Source organism: Cyprinus carpio, chromosome B11 (assembly GCF_018340385.1).
Source record: "Cyprinus carpio isolate SPL01 chromosome B11, ASM1834038v1, whole genome shotgun sequence".
Classification (NCBI taxonomy): Eukaryota; Metazoa; Chordata; class Actinopteri; order Cypriniformes; family Cyprinidae; genus Cyprinus; species Cyprinus carpio.
The window spans coordinates 3,116,232-3,143,969 of record NC_056607.1 but is presented as its reverse complement, the minus strand read 5'-3'; the positions used below and the strand labels follow the sequence as shown (position 1 = coordinate 3,143,969).

Genomic DNA, 27,738 nt, shown 5'->3' with positions numbered 1-27,738 from the left:
TCCTCATTTCAGATACGAATAAAACACCAGATCATGCATAGACTTTTTAGTTAAATTTACATGTATTTACATCCTTCCCATTTCACTTGATTCCCACGTCTGCTACCTGTGCGGATATCAACAGCGCAACTGGGTTTTAGGTTGCCAGGTTGAGTTCACAAATGGGTTGAAATTTGTTATTTATCGATTGTGTTATTAGGATTGCGTTTCATATACAAGATCTGGCAACTGGACAACCTTGGGATAATATATTGATGAGTGAGTGACGTGACATACAGCGGTGACCCATACCCAGAATTCGTGCTCTGCATTTAACCCATCCAAAGTGCACACACATAGCAGTGAACACACACCCGGAGCAGTGGGCATCATTTATGCTGCGGTGCCCGGGGAGCAGTTGGGGGTTCGGTGCATACCTGTCAACACTCCCGTTTTTCCCGAGAGTCTCCCGTATTTCACACCCATCTCCCGCCCCCTCCTGTTTTGTTATTTCTCCCGGGAAACTCCCGTAATTTGTATGGCCCTACCTCGTAATATGTATAATCACATCAATAAATTATTCCAAGGCTGTCCAGTTGCCAGATCTTGTATGAAACGCATCCTTCTCACACAATAGATACATCATACAATTTTGAACCCATTTGTGACCTCAAACTGGCAACCTACAGCTCTGTTGCGCAGTTGATATCTGCGCAGGTAGACGGGGGAATTTGAATCAAGCGTCACTAAAAATGGCATTAGAAAGCTCAGGTGGTGCTACGGCGAAAAAACTAAATATAGCTGCAAATATAACAACAGCTGGTCGGAGAAATTTAATTTCTTATCACGAAGCAGCATCGACAATTCCCACGCTTTTGCAAAGTATGTCGCACTGATTTTAGTATCGGACACGGTGGGAAAAACGACGTAACGCAGCACAATAAATCCCAAAGGCACCATCGCGCTGTGGAGGCACAAGGGGCACACCCGCGATTTCAAACTTTATCACTACCTCCAGTGGGGTACTTATAGCAACAAAGTCTGCTACTTACAATTATAATTATGGGTGTAAGAAACACTAGGAAACACCTTCATGTTAAATACATGAAGTAGGCTACTGTACTTCATGTATTTAACATGAAGGTGTTTCCATGTACTTCACGTACATGAATTTTTTTGTTAGCCTACATGATGTAGCCTACCACAATGTTTCCTTTTATGTAATATAAAATTTGTTATAATAAAGATAAATAAACAAGAAACATGAATAAGGCTCATTATTATCACAATAATTATGTATTACGTGTATTTAACTATGTATTACGTGTATTTAACTCGCCCCAAACCCAACCCCCATCCGTTGAGTCCCGCCCCCGCAACTAGAACACACAACCTTAGGCTTAGAAGTCAAACTCTCTAACCACTAGGCCACGACTTCCCGAAATGTGAATTAATACGAATGTTATTATTCATGTAACGAGGTTTGGGCCACGCAAATTACGGGAGTTTCGCGGGAGAAATAACAAAACGGGTGGGGTGCGGGAGATGGGTGTGAAATACGGGAGATTTCCGGGAAAAACGGGAGTGTTGACGTACGTGCATTTTGCGTCACTGCTCCACACTCCAGCTCGGCTGGTGGCGGTAATGCACCAAAGACACCAAACACAACTCAAGAAGAAAATCAAGGATCGCGGCAGATCTCAGGTCAGCTCGTAAGCTACAATTACCCAAGTGTGCACGTCATCAGTTCAAGAACGCGTGTGTGCGGTGCATTTAAAGCAAACGGTTTGTAAGTTCACACACTGCCTTTAAATATGCATGCGATTCTGTTCGATTAATGAGTACATTTACAAATTGCGTGATTTTATTGCTTGATTGTATTTCGTGAAAGGTAAGTCCGGCCATTCTGTGTCTTATACCAGCTATCGAAGGCTGCAATAAAATACAATTGTATGCAATAACCTTACATTAGGTTTTATTTGTTTTTGTAGGTGGGGATGGAAAAACATTTTTACATTGTTATCATCTGTGCATTGATGTCTTTGCACTTCCTGTTAATCCAAGGAGCCAGACAGGGTCAAGACATAAAATGTGGAGGTATTTCAACTTTTTTTCAAATCTTTTATAATTTACTGTGCACATATATTTTTATACCTAGACGGGCATTGTGGGTTAGTTGTCTTGCAGGACAAAGAAGCATCAGGAATGTTCCACACCTTCATAAATGCATCTTCAAACTGTTTTAATAAATGGCTGTGCCTTGTGATTAAGGAGTTCTTCTGAATTGCATCATGCACATGTTTTTTTTTTTTTTTTTTTTCTTCTCCTAGCCTGCAGGGCATTAGTTGATGAAATGGAATGGGCCATATCGCAAATAGATCCCAAGAAAATAATCCAGACCGGATCTTTTAGGATTAATCCTGATGGCAGTCAGTCAGTAAGAGAGGTGACATATTTGAGGTTCATAATGACATCATTTTGTGTTTGTTTTTGACACCAACTTACAGACCTTTATGCATTTGTTTTAATGTGCTCAGGTTCCCTTTTCCCGCTCTGAGAGTCATCTGCTGGAACTAATGGAAGAGGTTTGTGAGAAGATGAATGATTACGGTGAACTGGTTGACCCTGCCACCAATCGGAAGACATACGTGAGACATGCATCCCGTGATGGCACTGCCATGGACCTTTCTGATGTGGCCTTTGACTCCAGAGTCAGCTCTAGTTTAAAGTTTGCTGTGAGAAAATATATCTATATTTTTTTCCATTTCTTCACGTATTTATTTTTAAGTCAAACCTTAACTGTAGGATTGCATTTATGATGCAATTCGCTGCTGATTTGATGCAATAATAGTACACTGAGACATCTGAATTTTCTGATTGCTTTTAGAAATAGTCTTTCTTTGTGTGTTTTTTCACAGTGTGAAACAATCGTTGAGCAGCATGAGGATGAACTTATTGAATTCTTTGCTCATGAGACGGACAACGTTAAAGACAAGCTCTGCAGTAAGAGGACAGGTAATGCTTTAAACATTTGATTCAGTATTCTAAACATTTACAACACCTTTTCACGCATAGCTAACACATGTACAGTATTGAAAAAAATATTCAGATGGACATGTGGAGCTGTATCACCAATACTTTTTTCTTACTGCACTTGCATGTGTAATAGTTTATTTGAACTCTTTCCACAGATCTCTGTGACCATGCCCTGAAGATACCTCATGATGAGTTATAACGTGAGCCGAGCACATCATGACAGCTTCACCATTGGAAAAGAATGCATTCACCTGTTCAACTTCAGTAAACGGACTGATTCTCTTACTTGTTGAGGACGCTGAACATACAGAGATCTACTTAAGTGATGTTAGGCAAAGCATTACATATGTACTTGACCCTATGGGTTCACCGTTGACTTGTCAAACTGTATTAATGGCGTTACCATCAAAACTGTTCATTGTCATTAATTAAAGCTGAGTTTCTACAGCTAAAAATGAGATCTCTATGAGTCTCTCCAATGGCGTACTTTTATATTAAAATGTCCTTGGATGCACTTAGTTTTTAGTTTAGAAGATAACCTGCAGTATATTTATTATAAGCACAGATAGAGCGCCTTTGGAGTCTCTGGTTCTAGTGGTGATGTTGTGTCTTGATGTTTTTTTTCCAGGTCATGAATCTGATCAGATTACTAGTCCTTAAGTCTTAACCAGTTAGGTTACCACCATTTTGTATGGAAGTGAACATCAGTTAACCCACTTATATGTATTCTCTTGTTTTCTTCCCACAAATTATTGCATTGGTTATTGCGTCCAGATTTCTCAACATTCGTTTGTTTATGTATCCATTGAGAACCATGTTGTATTTGTAATTGTTAATACAATTGTTAATATACTTTAATAATAAGAAAGCCCTTTCTTTCAGACACTGAGTGGTCATGTGTGAATCTGTGCTAAGGACAATCTTTTTTTTTTTTTCTTTTAAATCACAATATACAAATTGGAGACTTAACTGTCAATGAGTAAAAATCTACATATTTTGGGAGTCCTGGGTTTTAAGCATTATGTATAGTACAAACCTAGAAATTGAGCTCAATTTTTTCTAAATGTTTAGGTACGAAACTTCAAGCATCAAAATGTATAATGCATAACAAGTTTTACTAAAAAGAAACGTACAACTGTAATTGCTACTTTCAATAAAAAATAAAAAATTGGGGGGGACATCTTTTACAATGTTTTTTGTAGTCATTTATGGATAAGCATCAAAATAGTCATTAAATCTTTTACATGTGAATATTTTGATTGATTGATTGTTTGATTTGGAAGTAATTTATTTTTGGCTCCTTTTTTTAGGTGAATGTGCAGAGTCTTTCACTTATGTTTGGGATGTGAAATACATTATTTTAGTTTACTAGCAGAGCCCATACAACTTTAGGATACTTTGAATTAAGACTTTTATTGTGGTTTGTTTGTTTTTAAATATCTTTCATATAATAAATTAGTTGTCTTTCTCTTTTCCTTAACTCCTTTCATTTACTTCTTATGTTCATGTTGTGTTATTTGTCTGTTTCGTTTTTGTAAAGCACGAGATTTGTTGAGTTTTTGCTGGTCAAATTCAAACAGCATCAGGAAAGATGCAACAGAGATTATTCAATAAACTGCTCATTTATCATAACTTCATCTCCTGCTTTCTGCTCTTCCCTGCCTTATGGACTGATAGAATAGTTGACATGACTCGTTTAGGAAAGCAGACAAAATTTAGAGTTAATTGCTTTTTGATGGCAATAAGTAAGAAAAATACATTCTGGATGACTAGTCCAATTTTAGGAGATATCTGGAATTTGAAGAGTTGAAACTACAATAGCTATAAGGCATAAAGCTCTGGACATTAAATGTTAAAATATCTGTCAGGGCTGAGTAGATTACTTACAAACTGTAGTCTGTTACTGATTCCAAATTACATGACAAAAGTTGTATTCAGTAACGTAATCAGTAACATTTTACATTTAAGATAAAAGAATCAAACTACCTTTGATTACTTTTGACCTTATTTATTTATCACATTGATTTAAATAGGGTAATATTGTACCATATTGATATAAAAATACAAAGAATAAGAAAATGTTTTCCATTCGTTGTAATGAATAATGTTAAGGGCTTTAAACATTACGTCAAGGTTTCCCAAACTGGGGTTTGTAAAAGAACTGCAGGGGTTTTGTGAGTTTAATGAAAAGCTAATAATTTAATAAATCATAAAATTTTAAATTAAAATAACATCAATCAAAATAAAACACTTACTAAAAAAATTAAAGATTTAGTTTGTTTACCTGTATGTCACGTGACCACAATCCAACCTCTGAGAACATGCAGTGAACATGCAAATGTGGTACTTAATTATTAAAATATTTATTTGAAAATCTCAGGGGTACTTCAAGTAAATATACGGTGGAAGGGGTTCAGATGACAGATAAGTTTGGGAATGCCTGCATTACATGCAAATAAGAAATAGCATGAATTTGTGCATTTCAATCCAGACAGCAAGCAGTTTCGGCCCAGATCCGGCCCACATCTGGCCCACATCTGGCCCGTATGAATTCCATGCGGGTCAGATGCAGCCCGGATTTGGGCCGAAACTGCTTGCTGTCGTATGAAAGACAAAAGGCTAACAAAGACACAATACATGGTTAACCTACTGAGTCATATCGAAGAAAAATGAATGTGTTTAGAAATCCATTAGGTTCAGTCATTGGTCAGCAAGAGAATTCACTTCAACAAAAGAGAAACCAGCGAAGCCTCTTTGACATGGCAAGGTGTAGATGTGCTGGTCATCTGGCTAATTTGAAGTAGGTAGTGAAAGAGAACAGTATCTTTTTATTTTTATAAGTTCAAGGCAACAAAATATCTCAGAACACTCTCCTGTATGGGATGATATTCGACTCGTAGATGGCGCTGTAAAGCGGCAGCTTCATATTACAGCGCAGTTGCTCTAGTGAGTCAGCTCACGAGTTACCGTTCACTATTAACGGACTAAAACATAGAATCATTTCTTCATTATCATATCCTAATGAATAAACTCCGACCTGACTAATCTGTGGAGATGGGAGTATTAAAGATAAGCGAGCAGGTAAGTGTCAAGAACTGCTTTTCGCTTTAGTTTTCTCAGCAGCATGGAAGGGCAGGCTTAGTCTGACTTGCTCTCTCTAGTATCCTATGTTTCAGTGAGATTTTAATATACTTCACTTATACACAGCCAGAGGAAAACTGTCACTGTAAAACTAGTTATACCCAGACCCCGGCTCTGGTTGTACCTGTCTCGTAATAGTAACCTATTGCGCTGTCAGTGAAAAGCCACATGTCGGTCATTAACTGACTTCAGTGGATTGAAATCATTTGCGATATATAGGTATGTGTGTATCCCTGCAAAAATTTTTTTTGCAGATATTTTTTGTATGTTTATTTAAGACTTGCTGTATGTTTACTTAACGTTGTACTAAAATGTATCTATAAGTTTTGCCTCTAAAATGACAAAAGCTTCTTTTTTTATAGTTTACAAAACATTTGTTTTCGATTACTGAATTGAAAACAAATGTTTTGTAAACTATAAAAACTATAACATTTAAATGAATAAAGAAACAAACAGAAATGAAACTGACCAAAGGCTTAAAGGGATATTTATAAAACTTATATTATGAAAAAATGGCACCATTTACCACCAAGTTGTTCCTGAATTCCTTTCTTTTGCTGAACACAAAAGAAGATATTTTGAAGAATATGTGTAACAAAACAGTTGATGGTCCCCTTTGGCTTCAGTTGAATGGAATACAAGATACAAGGGGGGACCATACAAAGTTACAATTTTGACTTCCATTATATTTCATATACTCAAATCCAGGGCAATGTTTAGGCAATGCTTTTGAACCAGAATTCCCACCCCTGCTAAAGTGTGGCTACACTGATCCTGATCCTGAATCTGTCTGTCTTTCTCTCTTTTAGTCACTCCTGGTACAGGCAGTATTTAGCCAGAATGCTGAAATGGTGGAATTTTTGTTGGAGCAAAATGAAGAAGTCAATGAATTGGTACGTGGGTTTTGTCTTATCTGAAGGAAAGTTTTGGTTCTTCAAAATTCCTTTAATCCTTTTATTTCTTTGTAAGAATCCATAAATCCCCATTCCTGATTACTAAAATGATGAAATACTTTTTATTAAAAATGTAGAGTGAATACACATTCTTGGAAATTATAACGTGAGGTACAGTCATTTGTTGTTGCAGGACCAAGAGTGCCGCACTGCACTGCATGCTGCATCTTATGTTGGTGGTGTTTATATCATGGACCTCCTCATCAGTTCAGGTGAGATCTGAGGTTTGAATATGGAGTTTACAGTTACAGACATGAACAGCAAACCGCTCTGGTTCTTTTACATGACTGTGTGTCCTTGCACCTGTATAAAAAGATACTCATCCAATTGTGCTTTATTGCAGAAGTTACACTACCAGTCAATGTTTTGACAAATTTCACCACAAATACAATAAAAAGGATTTATTGAGAATTATTAGTACAATTTAAAATAATGAAATAATTTGATAATCGAAATAATCTGGATTATTTTTGTTTTAAAATGTAGTTTTATTTTTATGTATTGTTGTAAAGCTGAATTTTCAGCAGCAATTACTCACACGATCCTTCAGAAATCATTCTAACATAGATTTGTTGTTCAATTATTACCGGTTGTTATTTGTGCTCAGTTATTTATACTGTTTTTTATGATTATAAATTTATAATAAAGGATTAAAAAATTCATAATACTTTTTATTTTTATTAATAAATAAATAAGTGTATTCTTTTTATTGTTTTTTTTTTTTAATTGTAATTACCACAGATTTTTGAATGGCAGTTTGTCACGCTTTACACAAAAATATGAACTTGTTTCAACATTTATAATAATACATTCTCAAATAATTCTTGAGGAGCAAGATTTCTGAAGGATCATATGACACTGAAGATATTTTTCTATTGACACGCGTCAATAGAAAACATTTCTTTTAAATTATAATATTATTTCACAATACTCTTTTTACTGCATTTGATCAAATAAATAAAGACCTGGTGAGTGCAAGAGACTTTTTCATAAAAAAAAAAAAAAAAATTATTGAGGTTCATTTTAAACTAAACATTCACTGTAGAATATTTTGGGTCACACTTTATTTTAAATGTCCAGTTCTCACCATTAATTTGCATCAATAAACTCCTAATTTACTGCTTATTAATAGTTCTTAAGGTAGTTGTTAAGTTTAGGTACTGAGTAGGATTAGAGATGTAGAATATGCTCATGCAGAATATGTGCTTTAGAAGTACTAATAAACAGCCGATATGTTAATAATAGGCAAGCTGATAAGCAACTAGTTAATAGCAAGAATTTGTCCCTATACTGAAGTGTTAGAATATTTAGTCTTTAACACTGTATTCTGTCGTTGATTGCCCGTGATGTTGTGGTCTCAGGTGCTGATGTTAATGCTAAAGACCAGGAGTGGCTAACTCCTCTGCATCGAGCAGCTGCCTCTCAGAATGAAGTAAGAGAGGAGTTTTAAATATCATTTCGCTGTTTATTGTGTTTTTGTCGCTCATTTTGTATTACTTTAAATGCAGGGGTCTGTTGCGCTGCTGCTGAGAAAGGGAGCCGATGTGAACGCGCAGGACAGGTTCTGTCAGACGGCGCTGCATGTAGCTGCAGCCAACAGAGCGATGAAGTGTGTCCATATTCTGATTCCTTACGTGAGCAGTCTGAATGCAGCAGATCGCTTCGGGAGAAGTGCTTTACATCACGCAGTCCACAGTGGACATGCAGAGGTTTGGCAAGAGCTGATACTGAATAGGAGGATTTATCCAAAACACTTTATTCCTTGAGGTGTGCGTGTTAAGAAAGAAGAAAAAAATTGTCTTGAAGACTAATTAATAATGTTCTTAGACAGTGACCCTGCTCCTAAATAAAGGGGCCAACGTGAGTGCCAGAGACATAAAGGACAGGCAGCCTATCCATTTGGCTGCTTATCTAGGTATCTGGTCCTCTTTATTATATTTTATTATGTTTGACCCTGGAGCACAAAACCAGTCATAAGTAGCACAGGTATATACAATACATCGCATCGGTCAAAATTATGGGTCAAAAAAATATGGGGATATTAATTAAAAATTATGTTCCATGAAGATATTTTTTACATTTCCTATACCATAAATGTCGAAACCTAATGTTTGATTAGTACTATGCATTGCTAAGGACTTCATTTGGACTACTTTAAAGGCGATTTTCTCAATATTTTGTTTTTTCTGCACCCTCAGATTCCAGATTTTCTCGGCCAAATATTGTCTTATTCTAATAAACCAAACATCAATGGAAAGCTTATTTATGTATAATGTATAAATCTCAATAATAATAAAAAAAGACGCTTATGACAGGTTTTGTGGTCCAGAGTCACATATAGATGTCTGATCAGAATATATTTCATTTCACTAGTGTGTTATCTGATTGTGTCTGTTGTTCAGGGCACCTGGAGGTGGTCAAGCTCTTAGTAGCATGCAGCGCTGCTCTTGGTGGACACACTGAAGTGGTCAAGTACCTGCTGAAACATGGAGCAGAGGTGAGGGATCATAGAGAGGAGCAAGATCACAAAAACACTCAATTTTATCCATCAACACTAAACAACTTAAAAATCATTTAACATGGGCATCAATCCCCAAATGGCAGATATGGGTGTCATAAAATAATTTTAATACGACTGAATTTGACAGAGTGAGATTAAATGAGACAGAATCCATTGAGATTTTTGTTTTTCTGTTAGATTGATGAAGCAGATGGCTCTGGTAACAGTGCTCTCCACATGGTTTGTTACGCTGGGCAAAGGGCTGTAGCTAGTGAGCTGGTAAACTCTGGTGCCTGTGTTAACCAATCAAACATGCGTGGCTGCACGCCGCTGCACCTGTCTGCTGCCTCCGCTGACGGAGCCTTGTGTCTGGAGCTGCTGGTCAATAACGGGGCAAATGTTCACATTCCGGTCAGTAGACAACTCAAAATGAGCAGGTGGTTATTGCAGTGATTTTCTTTGACCTTTCTTGTTTTGATTTCAGAATAAAGCCGGGAAGAGTCCTTTGCATGTGGCTGCCATTCACGGACACTTCACCCGTTCCCAGATACTCCTTCAAAATGGTAAAGCCACGCTCTAAGCACAAATACAAGTTAGAGCAGATTTTACAGCAGTATTTTCCTGTTGAGCTACTGTGAAAAAGAGTACACTGTAAAAAGCTCTGTACGATTAGAAATAACTTTACTTGACTCACTGGTGGACTAGCATAGCAATGCTGTGTAAGGCCTTGTAATTGTAAAGGGTTACTTCATATTGTTGTTAACTCACATTAACTAAACATTCTTATACTGTCACCAGTGACACCGTGACTGCACTGCAGTACCATCACATTTGTAAACATAATGTATGTTAGGAACTCACCTGTCGGATTAACTGTATGTTCCAATCTTGTAATAACAGTCTTTTATTTTTTTCTCTTGCAGGTGCAGAGGTGGAGTGTGTTGATAAATATGGTTATACTCCTCTTCACTCTGCTGCTAAACATGGTCATGAGTTGCTCATCACTACACTCTTGAATAATGGTGCGGATGTGGCCAGGTGTGTCTTTACAAAAGCATTCAAACACAGAGACTACTGCAGCAGAACACACACTTCAGAGATTGTGTCCTCTTCCATTTATTGTAGTTTGCATGAATGTGGATTCACAAAGTTTAGTCGTGCTTAGTCAGTATTTAATATGCTAAATTATGTTAAATCAGTATGTTAAATTTAAGAGTTTATAAATATTATGTTGCTATGTTTTTAAAGAATGAGCCTTTGAATAAATTGAAAGTAATGATTGGCTGCAACACGGATGTGATGGTTTCAGTCATGACATATCTTCAGTTTATCTTGAGAATATGTTTAAAAAATACAAATGCTTATTTAAATTGTAATATTTTTACAATAACTGTCCATCTTATAGGCGAGGCATTAATGGCATGACTCCATTGCACTTGGCGGTGTTTTATGGATTTTCAGACTGTTGTCAAAAGTTACTCTCCTCAGGTAAAAATCATATACAGTACATATGGCAGATGCTTACATCCAAAATTATTGCATGAGCACTATCCCATTGCTTTGACATTAAACCAGATATATGTCACCCGTCTAAAAATGTATGTTTGTCTAACAAACATTTACTCTTGGCAGGGTTTGATATAAACACCGTGGACAGCCTGGGAAGGACATGTTTGCATGTAGCTGCTTCAGGCGGGTATGCTAAATGTCTACCACTTATGTGCTTATAGTTTGTAAGTTATATTTTTTTTAATATACAAGTTAGTTATTCATCCTTTGTTTTTCAATTTGTTCACTGACAGAAATGTTGAATGTCTTAAATTGCTGTTAAACAGTGGTGCTGCTTTGAATAAAAAGGACAATTTTGGAAGGTAAAATCTTTATTAATCAATAGAATTTATATATAGTTATATATTCACAATCTTGTGCACAATCCAATAATGAAAATGCTTCAAATTATATTTTGTAATGGCTAAATGCACTCAAGTTCAGTATGTTTAAAGGATTTATCAAAGAGCGTCTAATGTGTCTAATATTCTTTAATACAGACTAGTGCTGTCAAAGATTAATCGCGAATTAATTGCATCCAAAATAAAAGTTTTGGTTTGCATAATATATTTGCGTGTACTGTGTATATTTATTATATATACCGGTATATTAGGGATGTAATAATTCACTCAACTCAAGATTCGATTCACAATTTTGATTTCAAGATATGATTCAATACACAGTTTTTTTTTTTTTTTTTTTTTTAACAAAATGAGATTTAAGACAAATTATAAATTAAATGTGTCTTTTTAGTATTGCTTGGACAAAATGCTGCACGTTTCTTTGTGAAATTGAAATATAACACTATAAGATACTAATATGGCATACCTATATCATTACTCTTTTGTTGGTTTTGATTGCTTCTAGTGTCCTCATTTGTAAGTCGCTTTGGATAAAAGCGTCTGCTAAATAACAAAATTTAAATATAAAGTAAATGTAAATAACAAAACTAAATTGAAAATTTAAAACAAGCCCCAAATCAAATAAATAAGTAACAAAAATAAAAGAAATCTCTTCATACAAACAAAATAAGGCTTTGTCTGTGCTCTTTCCATTTAAAATGAGAGGCAACCACTGCATTTTAATCATGAGCCAAACAAAGATGCTGAATACATGCAACACAAGCAGTTTTTAATCTAAATTAGACTGTATAATTACGAAATTTTGAAGCAAAAACAGAATAAATATCTGCATGAAACAGAAACAGCAGACGAGCTGAACGAGATGCAGATTCACTCTCTGCCATCAGGTAGCACTTAAAGCGTTTCCTTGGTTTCTGCTGTAAACAAAGCAGTTGCACTTGAAGTTTAATATGCATTATACAGAGGCAAGATGAAAAGAAAATTTAGCATCTAAACTTTTCTAAAGACAGTAAGTTCCCCTCAGACATACATTCATATAAACTCCTTCACATAATTTTATCGCGATTTGTTTAGAATCTCAACCAATTTCAGCCGGTTCACTGATAATTGTTACATCCCAAATATATATATATATACCTGTAAACATACACATACAGTATGTATTTAGAAAATATTTACATGTATATACAGTATTTATTTTCATATAGTTTATATTGTATGTAAATATATTTAGTATATAAACATATTTTTCTTGAATATATTCATGCACGTGTGTCTATATATATATATATATATATTGTCAATAAATATACACAGTACACACATATTATGTTAACAAAAACACACACACACAAAGCAATAAATAAAAATCAATAACAATACATCACATCTAAAAACAAGGAAACCAGATTTATTTTTAAAATGGTCAGTGTCATAAAGTTACTCACATCGGCTCAGTGACCTAGAAAGAGTGCAAAATCTTTCATTTAATTCTTCACAGGTCTCCTTTGCACTATACATCAGTGAACGGCTCATATCTGTGTACAGTGGCTCTGGTGAAAGCTGGAGCTGATGTTAATGAACTGGATGTGAATGGATGCAGTCCACTGCACTACGCAGCTGCTGCCCAAACCTCACACAGGTATAACACTTAAAACACTGCCCTATGTACAGCTGATTTGGAAAGTATTCAGACCCCTGCATTTTCTGTCAGCCCTATGCTGTAATGCTTCATCACATCGGTACAAACTCTATATTAATTACAGAGCAGACTTGTGAGAACTTTGAATATGTGCTAAAAATTGGTCACCTGTCTTTTCTTAATGTTGATACTCTCTGCTTTTTACTACCATCTAGTCTTTTGTTTCTTTACTAGATTATTTTTGCTGACTAAGTCCAGGCTAGTCTTGTCTTGCCCAGTCCTGTTCAGCTCTGTTGCCATTCTCTGTCCACCTGCTCTCTAGTTTTCCTCTGGCCTTGGTGTGTCTAGCCTGGTGGTTATAGACATGTGCGTGTGCCCAGATACTGCACTCCCTCTGCGATTTCACTCTGGTAGCTCTCTTAGTCATATTGACCCTTGATTTTGGTTCTCGACTCACCTGCTCTTTTGTTCAATAAACACAGGACTGAGGCCGAAGTGAAGTGGGTAGAATCAGTAGGCTATTTTATTTGGGTGTTTTGACATTGTTCATGTGTACTCAAAAATTTAAATACCGTCATTATTTATAAACCTATGTGTTTTATCTGTGGAAGGAAAACTGTCAGTGAAAGTACTGGTCAGCCTATTCTGTGAAATTATAATGAATACAATGCATAAATAGTCCATACAATGAATTCAGTGTATTTCAAGTCTTCAGAAGCCATGGGAAAAGATTTGTGTGAAGAACAGACTAAAATGTTCATTATTTTCTGAAAACCTTGAGATCCACCATTAACAATTTAATGTGCGATGTATATACCAGTACAAATTCATATTTATTTATTCAACTAATTTCAAATATGACTTACCTTTGTGTATATTTTCTCCCCAATAGAGTTGAAAAGAACTGTCCTGATAGTGAGACTGATGAAGAAGCTCAGTGGTAAACATCTTTTGGGATTTGAAAATAAAATGACTAACTGTTAATAAGCTTAATAGTACATGAGCCCTTGTGTGTTATATGTTCTTACAGGTGTTTGGAGTTTCTTTTGCATAGTGGTGCTGATCCAACACTGCGTGACAGTAAAGGCTTCAGTCCAGTCCACTACGCAGCTGCCTGTGGTGACAGACACAACCTAAAACTGGTAAGAAAACTCTTTTCATGGTATACCATATATTATGTGAATTATGGGACATGTGAGTAGAATTCTGTGTGGCTTTCAGTTCGATATAGTTTGATGTTTTCACACCTGCCAGTTCTGTCTAGTGGAAAAAACTGAATCATATTACTCCTATAAGAATTCCAGTATACATCAGATCTGAGGTTTTGAATGTCAAAACTAAGTTCTTTTTGATAAAAAAAGTAAGAAACTGTATGCATGGATGAATCGTTCACAGCAGAGATCAGCAAAATGCAATTAGAAACAAAAACATTAATTTCCATTCCATGCCGACTTCAAATGAAGTGGCTTTTATTTTAAATAAATATAGCACAGGCACAAATTTTAAGTAAACCATTTCACAAAAGTAGTGGTAGCACTTTATTTTGATGATCCCCTTTGAACATTCTGTTGACCATATGTTTTGCTGCACCTATGTGCGAACTAACACTCATTATAGTATTCGACTGCCTGTCTAATATCTGCTAACACTTTATTGTGATGGTCATCTAACAGACATTCCACCGACTATCAGTAACTTTGCAAGTACATGTCAACTTATTCTAACCCTAACCCTACCAGTCTACTAATACTCTACTTAAAGGATTAGTTCACCCAAAAATGAAAATTCTGTGATTAATTACTCACCCTCAACCTGAACCTGTCTGAACCTCCTATAGACAGCAACGCAACTGAAATGATCCCAAGTCCAGAAACGTAGCAAGGAGATCTGTAAAATAATCCATAAAGTCATTATTTTTTTTTCTTTTGCGCACAAAAAGTATTCTCATAGCTTTTTTTAACTGCGGATGAACCACTAATGCCACACTGATTATTTTACAGATCTCCTTACTACATTTCAGTTGCATTGCTGTCTATGCACGGTCAGACAGCTCTCAGATTCCATCAAAAATATCTTAATTTGTTTCCCGAAGATGAACAAAGGTCTTACGGGTTTAAAACGACATGAGGGTGAGAAATTAATACAGAATTTAAATTTTTGGGTGAACTAACCCTTTAACACTCTAATGAAAATTAGTGGACATGTAGGTTCAGGATCACATATAGTTAACAGGATGAGCAAAAGGGACCATCAAAATAAAGTGAAACCAAAATAGTTTCTTAAGTTTGAAATGATAGAAGTAGATTAGCATGAGATTGCAATCCCATAAAAACGCAAATGGGAGTGAAACATTCTGCAGGTGATCTACTGACAACGTGCAAATTAAAGGACACAGATAAAGCCTGATCATTTCCATAAGGATCCACTCAATCTGGAAATCATTCAGAAATGCAGAATATTATAGGGTCACAGCAGAACTGATGATAAACACATTTTAGTACATCGAGGGAATGAATTAGTAAATCGTGTGCACTATTTATTTATTTTTTCTTGCATGTTATGTGCGGGGCTCCATAGATTTGAGACACATTGTTATTGTTAAACATTAAAGGGGTCCTATTATGCCTTTTCACTTTTTCAACTGCAGTTAGTCTGTAATGTTGCTGTTTGACCTTAAAAAAGATCTGCAAATTTACAAAGCTTAAAGTCCACTTCAAAAGGAGATATTTTATTGAACAGAAATCACTTTTCAAAAACTAAAACAAACGACTCGTTTGGACTCCAACGCATATTTTCCCGGATTTGTGATATCACAAATTGATTTGATATTGACGTAATATTTACACTTAAGCTCGGAGGCGGCAGGCGCTGAGTGGAGGCAATCACAACACACACTGACCCAGCTAACCAATCACAGCACATTTCGTATTTCAAAAGGCGGGCCTTCATTTAATACAGGAACTATTTGAGCCGTTCATACCAGACTGGGGAAAGAGGTGTTGTAATAATGTAAAATATGTGAAAAATAATGTGTTTTTCGAACAACCTAGGATGAGAGCCTGTTCTAGTACACCCCCAAAACAAAATCAAGACCTTGTAAAAGAGCATAATAAGGACCCCTTTAATGAAACATGGAACATGCCCATAATTAATGTGAAGGTAAACTATAACTGTGGTTACTTTTGAGTAGAACTGAGTAGCTTGGCTTGGTTTACCAAAGTTATGTCTGAGAAAATCTCTTTGGGCATCATATGTTTGCTGATGCCACTTTCTTTGGTATTTTGTTATCTAATGCACTGGCTGGCACACATTGTCAACTAAGCAAATGCTTTTTGAGAAACTTTTGTGCTCTCCTTACTTTTACCTTGTATTGTATGTCTCTTTGAGTGAACTGGCAATAAACATTTCTTATTAGCTCATAGAAATGTCTTTCAAGTGTGTGGAAGATGTGGAGAGTTGTGTTCCTGTGAGTCCTTTTCACTTAGCGGTGAGTACTCCATCTCTAGACATCTCTCTTTTCTCTCTTTTTCTCTCATGCAGTTGTCATTACAAATTGAATGTGAATTTAAGTAGAATTAAAATGAATTGAAATTCATGGAACTGCTTCAAATGTATTTTTTGTTAACTAGAAAAGGGAAATTTGCAAAGACAAACTTTGAGCCTGGCTTGAAACATAAAAAATAAGCCATTGCCAGTTGAAGTAATCCAGTAAATTCTTCTCTCTATCATTTCGATTCAAAAACAACATCCTGTTTGGAAAAGCCAATTCTATTCAAATTACCCATGAATTGATAGTAAATCAAGATATTAATTTTCCCCAACCCTGATAAAATCGTTTCTATCAGGCGTATAATGGTCACAGTGAGGCTCTTCAGGTGCTGTCCGAAACACTGGTTAATGTAGACATACAGGATCCCAGGGGTCATACAGCTCTGTATATGGCTGCTCTGAGAGGTCACGGCCCCTGTGTGGAGCTGCTGCTGCTTCAAGGGGCCTCGTATGCCATCAGGGAGCACATCCACAGATGGACACCGCTACATGCTTCAGGTGTGTAAAGATATCAACTTGTAAAGGAACAAAGAATTTGTAAAGTGTAATGAACTGAGAGGTTAGTTCAAAGGTTCAACCAGTAAAGGCACTCTACCAATACAGCATAATAATTTTATAAATCTATGCTATATTCTGTGCTATAGTCTTAACAAGGCTCTTGAGTGTTATCGGGAATGTACTATGTAATTGAAACTAGTTTTCAAAACATTTTTATAATTTTGGTTGTGAGAGTCAAGTCAAATGTTTGGTTTGTTTGGACAAATTACATTATTTACTTTTTTTTAACCCATTGCTTTATCCTCATAGCTGCCAATGGTCAAACTGACTGCCTGCTTATGATGTTGCAAAGAGATGAAAAAGATGACATATTTGACCTCATGGACATACATGGACAGTAAGTGCCATTTCAACATTCACTTCAGTGATATAGCATGATCATACACTGCATTTACAAAATTACAAAATTAAGCAGAACATCACAGAAAGTGAAGAGGGAAGTCGACTTGCAAGTCAGTGAGCATCACCCCAGTACTGCTTTAAAGGGGACATCAGATGCCAATTTTCCACAAGTTGGTATGATTCTTTAGGGTCTTCATGAAAAGTTTATAACATACTTTGGTTAAAATTTCTCAATGGTAGTGTAAAACAACACCCTTTTACCCTGTCAAAAACAGCTTCACAGCGACTTGTTTTGGTGCATGTCTCTTTAAATACTAATGAGCTCTGCTCACCCCGCCCCTCTCTTCTGTGAGGTGATGAGTTCTTTTGAGTTACAGTAACTTTAGTTGTGGAATTAGCACATTATTAGAAAAGGTGATTTTCAAGAAAGATTCATAAAAAAACCTTACACTCACTTCTTCTGTAGGTGGAGCTGGATCACGAATGATTTGTGCAAACATACACACATTTAGGTAGATTGGGAGGCGCATTCCCTTCAAAAACAAACGGTATCCTCTGCATCTTCAGCGGCTCAGATGTCGGGAGTAAATGACGACTGCTATGTTCATTATTACATCCAACAACAGAACACCTCAATCAGTTAGTTAGGAGTGATTCTTGTCTACATCTGCTCCGGCGGTGAAACAATGGCAGATGACAGCTCACTCAGGGCGGGTCCATGTTAAAATAATCATGGGAGGGGCCTTGTACACACAACATGTAAAAAGTGAATTTTGTATCTGATGACCCCTTAAAGTTTGACTGAGATAAATGTGGTAAAACGGAGTTGAGTCTTATTTGTTTTATTGATTTATATGCATGATTGCATGTATAAAGTGTGCAAGATGCCACAGTTACAATGCAGCTGTCATGGTTAGGGGATATATAAGATAACATATCTAATATAATTAAATTACATTTATTTTTATATTAACCATTACTACAAATGTATCACTCAATTTAGGAGTGATAATCTTTCAAATGATTATATTAGATTATATTAATTACTTTTGTAATAACTTACTATTTCAGATAGTCCTGAAGTTTCTGATACTGAAGTTACAAAAACAATCTTATCCAAACGAGATATGTATTATAACATAACCAGAGTAAACAGCATAGTATAGAGAGTGATGGCTGCATTTGTGCAATCCAGTCATTAAAACAAAATAAATCTTTATGATAGGTGTCTAAATCAGTGTTTTGCCAAAAGTAGTATTTAATAAAAAATAAATTACTTTGTGCACCCCATCAATTGCATTTGCACTAAATTTAACCAACAACAAATATAAATAAAATCAATTTTTTACCCAACTTACTACCAGCAGCTGACCAAACTAAAAATATTTTTGTTGTTTCTCACCTCCTCTCTGTACTCTGTTGTGTATAATAAGGCCCACTGTTGTGTCATCAGCAAACTTGATAATGTGGTTTTTCTGATAATGGCCAACACAGTCATCATAAATGAGTAACATGAACATTAAGGTGCTGAGAACAGGCCTCATTTCAGACTCATTTCTGTTAGTCAGGAAGTCCAGAGTGAGCTTAAGTCAACGAACGCCATTCTGACTCTGTGTCTGAGAGGATGACATGATATGGCATTTGCAGTTGCGTTTGAAGGCAAACTGTAAAAGGTCCAGTGTGGGTGGGATGATGGTCTTGATGTGAGTCATGACTAGCCGCTCGAGTGCCACAGGGTAGTAGTCATAAAGGCAGGTTATTGATTATTTCTATGGCATGGGGTGATGGTGGCAGTTTTGAAGCATGCTGGCACAACAGGCTGTACTAGCCAATAGTTGAAAGATATACATAAGGACATCAATCAGCTAGATCAAGCATTCTTTCAGCACTCATTTGGGCCAGCAGCCTTGCGTGGGTTAAACTCTTTGCAGAGTCCTATTTACTTCAGATGATGTAAGCACCTGGTCATCTGCTGGTGGGTTGATTTTCTTGACTGGAGTGCTGTTAAAGTACTCAAAACATGCAAAAAAGTTGTTCTGTGCAGTAAACAGAAGCACTGCTGTCTGTTCCTTTAGTCCTTTCCACACGCACTGAGGGTCTCTAAGTGTTCCTTCCTGGATCGTTAGTCTCCAAGTGTTCATCTCTGAGCATCCTGTCAGAGCGGGATCACCGAGTGCTGAGGCATATGGTGCGTAAAAGTCCCCAATGCTCTGCAGATTTCATAGCTTCCAGACTTCCACTGGAAAAAGCTGTCTGCCGGGAGCTTCATGGAATGGGTTTTCATGGCCGAGCAGCTGCATGCAAGCCTCACATATCCACTTACAATGCCAAGCATTTTAAAACTGCACATTCAAGTCTTTTTCCTGTTTGATGACAAAGCTCAACGTTCAGTAATATGCTTGAGAATCCATTAATATATTGTTGCCCCAATTTTTCTCTCTTTGATTCTTTTTTGAATTGTTTGAAGTATTGCAATTGTAAGCATAGTTTGATGGTATCTGTAGGACTCCATTGATGCTGGCTACACTGGGCAGTCACGCTGACTGTGTCCACATGCTGCTTGAGAGAGGAAGTAATCCAGACACTGGAGACAGAAGAAGCCGCACTGCGTTGCATCGCGCAGTAAGTTTATGTTTTGCATGTACAGACGTATGCATGTGTTTCGTTTGTATCTGGATATTTGCACATTATTGTGCTGGAATTTGGCAATATTGTAAGGAAATTTAAGGTGTGTTGGCAGCACTGAATACACCTGGGTCTGCAAAAGGGCATCATATTCTTTGGTCTTTATACTGCACAACCCCAGAGTTCAGTCATTGCAACTAACTAATCCTACGAGATATCCATTTCATTTTAACAGCCCTTCTATGTTTCACATTTGGCAACACATTGTGAATTGGAATCATCTCCAAACTTAACTTAGGACACTTGGGTTTAAATGTGGGAAAGATGTCAGCAGTTCTAAGCTCTGTAGTGAGGACAGGTCAACACATGTGGCCTAATTATAGGAGTCATGGGCTTTGCAGAGGATTTGAAGGGGTGCTTTGTGTAAAACACTGGCATGTGTGTTCTGTGATCAAATCACGACTGAATCTCAAAGTCATATGTAATAGGTTGCTCTCACAATGTGAAATATCCAGTTATTTCTCACATTATTTATCTAATTTGAGAGATTCTTGTTCCCCTCATTTCTTTTCCCACAGAGAGCAACTTCTTTGAATTCCTAAATAATATATGAGATGAAGAAAAAAAAATCACAAAATCTTTGCCTTGTTTTGTTTTGTTTTGCCTTTTTGCGTGTATTCAGTTATTTTAGATTATTTCATTCAATTGGTTAGTGGAAAAATACAGTTCTAGGGTTTTACATGACATGCAAATCAAGAACAGGTAGTTTGTTATTGCTGTGTAACCTACAGTGCCATACTGTTCATGCGTAGGAAGTAGGTTAGATTAAATTCAACTACAGGATCAACAGGGCATATTTTTTCACAATCAGTGACATGCCAAAGTAGGACCATAGCTCAACTAGCCTTGCTGACTTCACAACTTATTATAGGAGTGCTTTGAAACTACTGACTGAAGACAAAAATAGGTCTACTGACCTCTGCAAATAGACTGGATTTACAAGCCACTTCCCATTCTGTGATTACAGCTGAAACATTCATTCATATTCATGGTAAAGATTTGCTTTGCCTACTGTCATTACACTTGAGTAACCAGCCAAAGTTAGAAGCAGCTTTATAATAAAATGAGGGTACAGTCAACAGGTACTGAATGAATGTCAGAAGAGAATTTAATTTTTACTTTTTTTTTATTAAAGTATACTTTCTAATAATATAATATAATATAATATAATATAATATAATATAATATAATATAATATAATATAATATAATATAATAATACATTTTTATAATAAGAATAAGTTATTTGGTTGTCGCATTGGCCAGTAGTATAATATTTTTTGGCTATACATACAGTATATTGTGCTTTTTTATGTACTACTGTACACCCAAAGCATATCAGGTGGTCACAGGAATGTCTCAACCTGCTCTGAACTGGTTCAAATAGGCAAAATAGGTGGTGACTTGGTAACTGCAGAACCAAACCTGATTGAAATTGGGAGGTGGATGATAGCTTATAATAAAAAGTTTTGTGTAAAGAAATGGATTTATGTTCCTTTGATCAGAATGTGATCAGTCATGTTTTTCTTGAATGTGAAGGTGAAAATGACTGACCACTGCATCATTCTTAGGGAATCAGTTAATGTTACAAGCTGTCCGTGCATAAGATCCCTAAAGTTGCAAAGACTAAAGTCTCAAACCCAAAGAGATATACATTAAAGTTAAGACTCGTCCACGCCCTACTAAAATGGCTCATTTAAACACACCCCCAGTTCTACGTCACTGTGTGGGAAGATTTGAATAACACCACCCAAATGTTCACACAAGGAAAGAAGGCGTAACATTTATTCTCGCTGTTGCCGCAGGCGCCATGTTGTGGAGAAGCTTGGTGTTTAGTGAAAGCGAAACTACTTTGTTTGGCCTTCCAAAAGAGGACACAACTAGAAATCAGTGGTTAAGTTGTATTTACAACACTGTTCCAGAACAGTTCAACCCAAATATTCAGATATGTGCAGCGTATTTTACGGAGGACTGTTTCCTGAAATTGGGAGAGTAGTCTACAATGCCGGCTTTTCTGACTCACAGCCTGTAAGTACGTTTTCATATTTAAAGAATTTGCCACTGATGATTCAAATGTGAGTTTTGAGAAGTGTAGAGTAGCGCTTGTTGTTTGTCGTTTCTCCGATCACAAATGCAGACAGGGTTTTATGTATACGTGGCTCGATACACAATGCAATGCGTAAAAACACAGCCTAAGTCATTATAATCCGTAATTATGTCCCCACTGGATGCAACAAATGCCTCGTTTGTAATGGGTTTTATTAGTTTTGTCTTGTCACGCCGGGATACATGGCAACATGGACATTTCCTGGGCTTTGTAGCCTCATCTATACTAACAAATGTCTAGGGAAGATTTCTGTCTCCTCTGTGTGTTCCAGGCAGTAGTTGGTAGTGAAGAGTGTGTCTCGGCTTTGTTGGTGCATGGAGCCTTCTCTCTGTGCAGGGATGTTTATGGTAGAAGCCCTTTGCACTTGGCTGCCTCTTGTGGTCACGCATGGCTGCTGCGTCCTTTACTTGATGCAGCATCACTCTCAGACCCCCTTGACTCTCTGCTAGACTACAGTGCCTACACACCTACTCACTGGGCTGCTTACCATGGTAAGATGCCTTTCCACTCCAGTTCAGAAACATCAGCTGAGAATTATACTAATGAATTACAAATCTCTTGTTTGCAACATGAAAATAAGGAAAGATTCTGTATTTTTTAAGGGCACAATGACTGTCTAGAAGCTTTACTTGAATATAGGCCATCAAGCTTTCAGGAAGGAAACACCTTCACACCACTGCACTGTGCACTGTGAGTGATCCTCACCTCATCTTCAAAATGTTTCTGTACACTTCCCACGATAAGATCGATTTCCTCTTCCTTTTGCCACAGAATTGCTGGTCACGATGGTGCTGCTCGACTGCTTGTTGAAACTATGGGAACAGAAATCATGAACCTCATAGATGGCAAAGGAAGGTATGTATGTCTGTTGTCCACTTCAAATCTTTTTCCAAACATACTGTAGCAAATTTGGACAAATAAGAGGCTCCCTTTTTAAAAGCTGATTTCAAAAATATTTTTTTATTGTTGTTGTTATTATTTTATCTGCAGGACTCCCTTACATGCATCTGCGTATGCAGGAAATGTCGCAGCGCTGCAGTTGGCATTGACCTGCGGCTCAGATGTAAACTCGGTCGATTATTCAGGGCGCTCTGCATTAATGCTTGCTGCTGAGAATGGGCATACTTCTGCTGTGGGTTTGTATTGTTAAAACTTGTATTGTCAAAAGAGCTTCATATCATGTAGAATTGTTGCATACTGTATATAACACTGGTTTTAAAAGATGTAGTACATGTGTTATCTTTATTGAGTAGTCTTAGTGATCAGCTCAGACTTTTTTGGTTGCAGATTTCTTGCTTCATCAGGCCGGGGCAGACCTCTCGCTGCTGGACATCAACAGCAACTCAGCACTTCATATCGCCTGTAGAAGAGTAATTACCCCATCACTCATAGTGTCCTATTAAACGGCATGCTGGGTGCGATGAGTTTTCATTATAAATGATCATCACGTTTAACTCAACAGAGTCATGAAATGTGTGCTCTTCTCATTTTGGCCGAGATTGACGACCCAACTCTCATCAACAGCACAAACACTGCACTTCAAACGTGAGCATTCACATCTTCATAGGTGTATATGCATCGATAATTTGGTTGTTTTCACGAGTTTTTCTATCTATATACCATTAGACCTCTGCATATTGCTGCAAGAAACGGTCTTGCCACTGTGGTTGAGGTGCTGCTTACTCGAGGTGCAACGGTTCTGGCCATTGATCAAGATGGTGAGTTTCTCCATGCCCATCACTTTGCCAAGAGAGAGCCAAAACTATTAACTGTACTAATAGTCATTTACCAATAGCACTGACTAGTAGGTACTATAAAATATTTTTGTGTGTGAAGACATGGTGTGACATTTTAAAGTGACAAGTACTAAATGTTCTTGCATGTTAATTTAATTTCTTAATCTTAATTTTCTGAATTGCCACATTAGCTTAGGGGCTACCTAGGAGCTAAATAGGGCTACCTTCAAACTGTGAAATCCCATTGGCCCGAAAACCACTTTTGCATATCAAGCAGCATTTTTGCTTTTAGTGTGGACAGAATTTTTTTTTACATTTACATTTAGTCATTTAGCACAGTGGTTCTCAACCACATTCCTGGAGGACCCCCATAACTTCACATTTTGCATGTCTCCTTTGTCTGACACACCCATTTCAAGTCTGTGAATCTCTACTAATGAGCAGGTGACCTGAATCAGGTGTGTTTGATTAAGGAGACATGCAAAATGTGCAGTGATGGGGGTCCTCCAGGAATGTGGTTGAGAACCACTGATTTAGCAGACACTTTTATCCAAAGCGACTTACAAATGAGGACAATGGAAGCAATCAAAATCAACAAAAGAGCAATGATATGCAAGTGATATGACAAGTCTCAGGGTAGCCTAACGCAGTACACGTAGCAAGGGTTTATGGAATAACATGAGGTTCAGTAAATAATTACAGAATAAGTATTTCTGGGTGAACTACTTTTTTACTGAATGTTGCAAGAGGTTGCTATTAACACAGTGTAGCCCAGGGTTATTCAAATCTTGCCCTGGAGGGCCAATGCAGTGCAGAGTTTGGCTCCAACCCTGATCAAAGTCACCTGCCTGTGATTTTCTAATGATCCCAAAAACACTGATTAGCATGCTCAGGTGTGTTTCACTAGGGTTGGAGCCAAACTCTGCACCGCATTGACCCTCAAGGGCAAGATTTGAATAACCCTGGTGTAGCCTATAACATTAGAAAAAAAATTACATTGAATTAAACATTAAAATACAATTCTCACTTTACAGTGAAGATTAATGTAAACTTGTCACATTGCCTTCTTAGGATATAACTTAAACTAGTAGAATAATGTGTTTATTAAATACAGTGTCAGTGTTCAGGAGAAACTGAAAGTAACAGAGATACTTAATTACATTTGATCAGCAGTGTAACAGTAACTCAGCTGTTTTCCAACCGTGTTATTTCCAGTAATAAGAGCCAGTGTATCTCAATGTATTGTGAAAAAATGCTACTTTGCTGGTATCTCTGTCACATTTTACTGATTTGACATTTTAGGACATATTCCGGCTTTGGCATGCGCACCGAACAAAGATGTGGCAGACTGCTTGGCTCTTATAATTTCCACAATGATGCCTTTTTCTGCTGGCACCAGCTGCGGCATCAGTCTTACGAAGCACTGTGGCATTGCTGCATCCCATCAGCCCTTGTCCAAAAACGTGCCCATACAGCTGATTACAGAGGAACCATAGAGCTCAGTGGACATCAAACAATACACTGAACTCCACCACTCTTTTGACTTTGAGCTCATCTTATCTATTCAGAAGGTATTAGAATGTAAATTTTATTGTACAATATTATACAATCCTGTATGTAATACTGTTTTAGCATCATGCAGTATATACTGTGACATATTCATTTGTAATACAGTGCATCTTTAACTGCACCATTCCATTATGTGCTGAATTACTCCTTTATATGTAGCCTAAGAAAGTAACTACAATATCTGCTACTGTTTTAGCTTCATATAGTATAAATGGACAGAAATGTGTTAATTTGTGTTTGCATGTGTGGGTTGATCATTTCACTTTTATCTCAGCTTATTACTGATACATTTACCAGCTTTCTTTGGACATGTTTTCTGCATTTTTGAAGAGGCAAATTGCAAAAAATAAAAGCATAAAATAAACAGTGTTGTCACCCTGCAAACTACAAGACATGATTCCATCAAAATAAATGTTTCTCACTCATGGATCATGAGCTTTTAGGTTATTGCATATTTTTAATCTTATTTTACAGGCATAAATACTGAAATTCATAACACTTTTAGCATTTTAATTACCTAAACAAACTAAATTACACAAATGTACACACAGTTTGAGTCACAGACAACTGTGTGTCAGTATCACTCTTGCCATTCATGTGTTTGCTGTAACACTAAGGTAAAACTGTGCTTTTATTTGTTTCAATCCTCATTTCTTGTTAGTCGAAACAGTTCTAGTAGACTTTAATCTTCATTTCACACTGTTAACTACAGTAGAGTTGCATAATATGTATTTTTAAGCAAAATAACTTTTAAATTTTTTAATTGGAGTAAACATATTGGAGAAAAACAAATGACATCTAAATTCTGATTAAAAATTGACTAAGGTCTAAATTTCTTGGGATATGTGAATGTTTGCATGTCGTATGGAACCACTACCTTCATTACCATTTTATATATCAGCATATTTCCAGGTTTTTTGCTTAACATTTTCCGACAGTTCCTTTGCCTTTTTAAGGTTCCTTTCCTTTTCATTTGCGGATTTAATTTTAATAGTTCAATTAAGTAACAGAGTTGCCAGATTGTAAATGTCCAAGTATCATACCAGAAGCTCAAAATGATCGTACACGAGTCAAATGTTCAGAATACAGCTATTTATCTACCAACAACTTTTTGACATGGCCGGCAAATTACCACAATAAATAAATAACTAGGCGTACTTTACTGGGAAGGTCCAACCTCTGAGTCACTGTCATTGGAAACCTGCGTGTTGCCAGATGTTGAGGGGGTCCTTCTGCATTATACAGATTTGATGCCATCATGGACTTTAACATAGTTCTCTTGGGCTTAAAAGCAGGGCACCCTCCCAGATTTTTAACGTACTCTGAGGTGTGTACGATCAATAAGTAATGATTACAAAGACCATAATTTGAAGTGTCACAAAATTCTTAAATTATCGTACATTATGGGACTTTTTTCATCATTGATCGTACATCATACAGAGGTCAAAATTATCATACAAATACGTACATCTGGCAACATGGGTACTACAGAAGAAAGTGTACCAGCCATGATAAAATCCACTTTTTATGTGAAACACCGGGTCCCTATCAGTACACTTCGCTTGCATTTGCTGATGCTTTGGGGAAACTCTGGCTGTATCCGAAATAGCCCCCTATACCCTCATTGACTATTCCCTACATTAGTCCACTCATACAGTTCACTTGAAGGAGTGAATGAAAACAAGTGAGTAAATTGAGTGCACTGGAAGGACTGCCGCTTTTGCATAATTTGCTTGCTGTTTAATAATCATTTGAAACGGGCAGCTCCAGTAGTAAGATTAAAGGATTTATCTTGAACTCCCGTGGAAATTATGTATAAACCATAGTTAAACAATTTAATAATCAATTTACAATGAATTTGTACCTGTGTTGTAAAATTAATGGATGAGTCAGATGAGTGAGCGGAATACATTCGGCGCACGACTCTCACAGTGCATTATGGGTCATCTCTAGCCGTTGAGTGTTCATCGGTTGTACCCTTGTTTTTGCGGTGCATTGTGGGATTGAATGAGTGCACTCGAGAACGTCCACT

At 36.8% G+C, this 27,738-nt stretch overlaps 2 protein-coding genes across 4 annotated transcripts; both read left to right on the top strand.

Annotated features, from left to right (window-relative positions):
* The first annotated feature begins 1,549 nt into the window (after positions 1-1,549).
* cnpy2 (canopy FGF signaling regulator 2) lies at positions 1,550-3,898 on the top strand. 3 transcript variants are annotated; one of them, XM_042733603.1, is made up of 6 exons: positions 1,550-1,764; positions 1,971-2,076; positions 2,310-2,425; positions 2,517-2,714; positions 2,898-2,994; positions 3,171-3,898. In XM_042733603.1, exons 2-6 carry the CDS (start codon positions 1,977-1,979, stop codon positions 3,212-3,214), a joined length of 555 nt encoding a protein of 184 aa, XP_042589537.1. In that variant the 5' UTR covers positions 1,550-1,764; positions 1,971-1,976; the 3' UTR covers positions 3,215-3,898. The 3 variants fall into 3 exon arrangements, with proteins under 3 accessions (XP_042589537.1, XP_042589538.1, XP_042589536.1); XM_042733604.1 differs by having other exon boundaries at positions 1,550-1,768; XM_042733602.1 differs by having other exon boundaries at positions 1,553-1,870.
* Positions 3,899-5,913: 2,015 nt separating this feature from the next.
* Positions 5,914-26,135, top strand: LOC109062031 (serine/threonine-protein phosphatase 6 regulatory ankyrin repeat subunit C-like). Its single transcript, XM_042733601.1, has 28 exons — positions 5,914-6,096; positions 6,966-7,049; positions 7,243-7,321; positions 8,471-8,541; positions 8,618-8,818; positions 8,937-9,024; positions 9,512-9,606; positions 9,808-10,020; positions 10,094-10,172; positions 10,533-10,647; positions 11,015-11,097; positions 11,242-11,305; positions 11,412-11,480; positions 13,021-13,161; positions 14,054-14,101; positions 14,192-14,303; positions 16,577-16,648; positions 17,007-17,208; positions 17,518-17,605; positions 20,115-20,232; positions 22,673-22,892; positions 23,004-23,091; positions 23,173-23,256; positions 23,392-23,537; positions 23,689-23,771; positions 23,864-23,946; positions 24,028-24,119; positions 25,440-26,135. The coding sequence occupies exons 1-28, from the start codon at positions 6,070-6,072 to the stop codon at positions 25,631-25,633; spliced, it is 3,039 nt and encodes a 1,012-aa protein (XP_042589535.1). The 5' UTR covers positions 5,914-6,069; the 3' UTR covers positions 25,634-26,135.
* Positions 26,136-27,738: the final 1,603 nt, after the last annotated feature.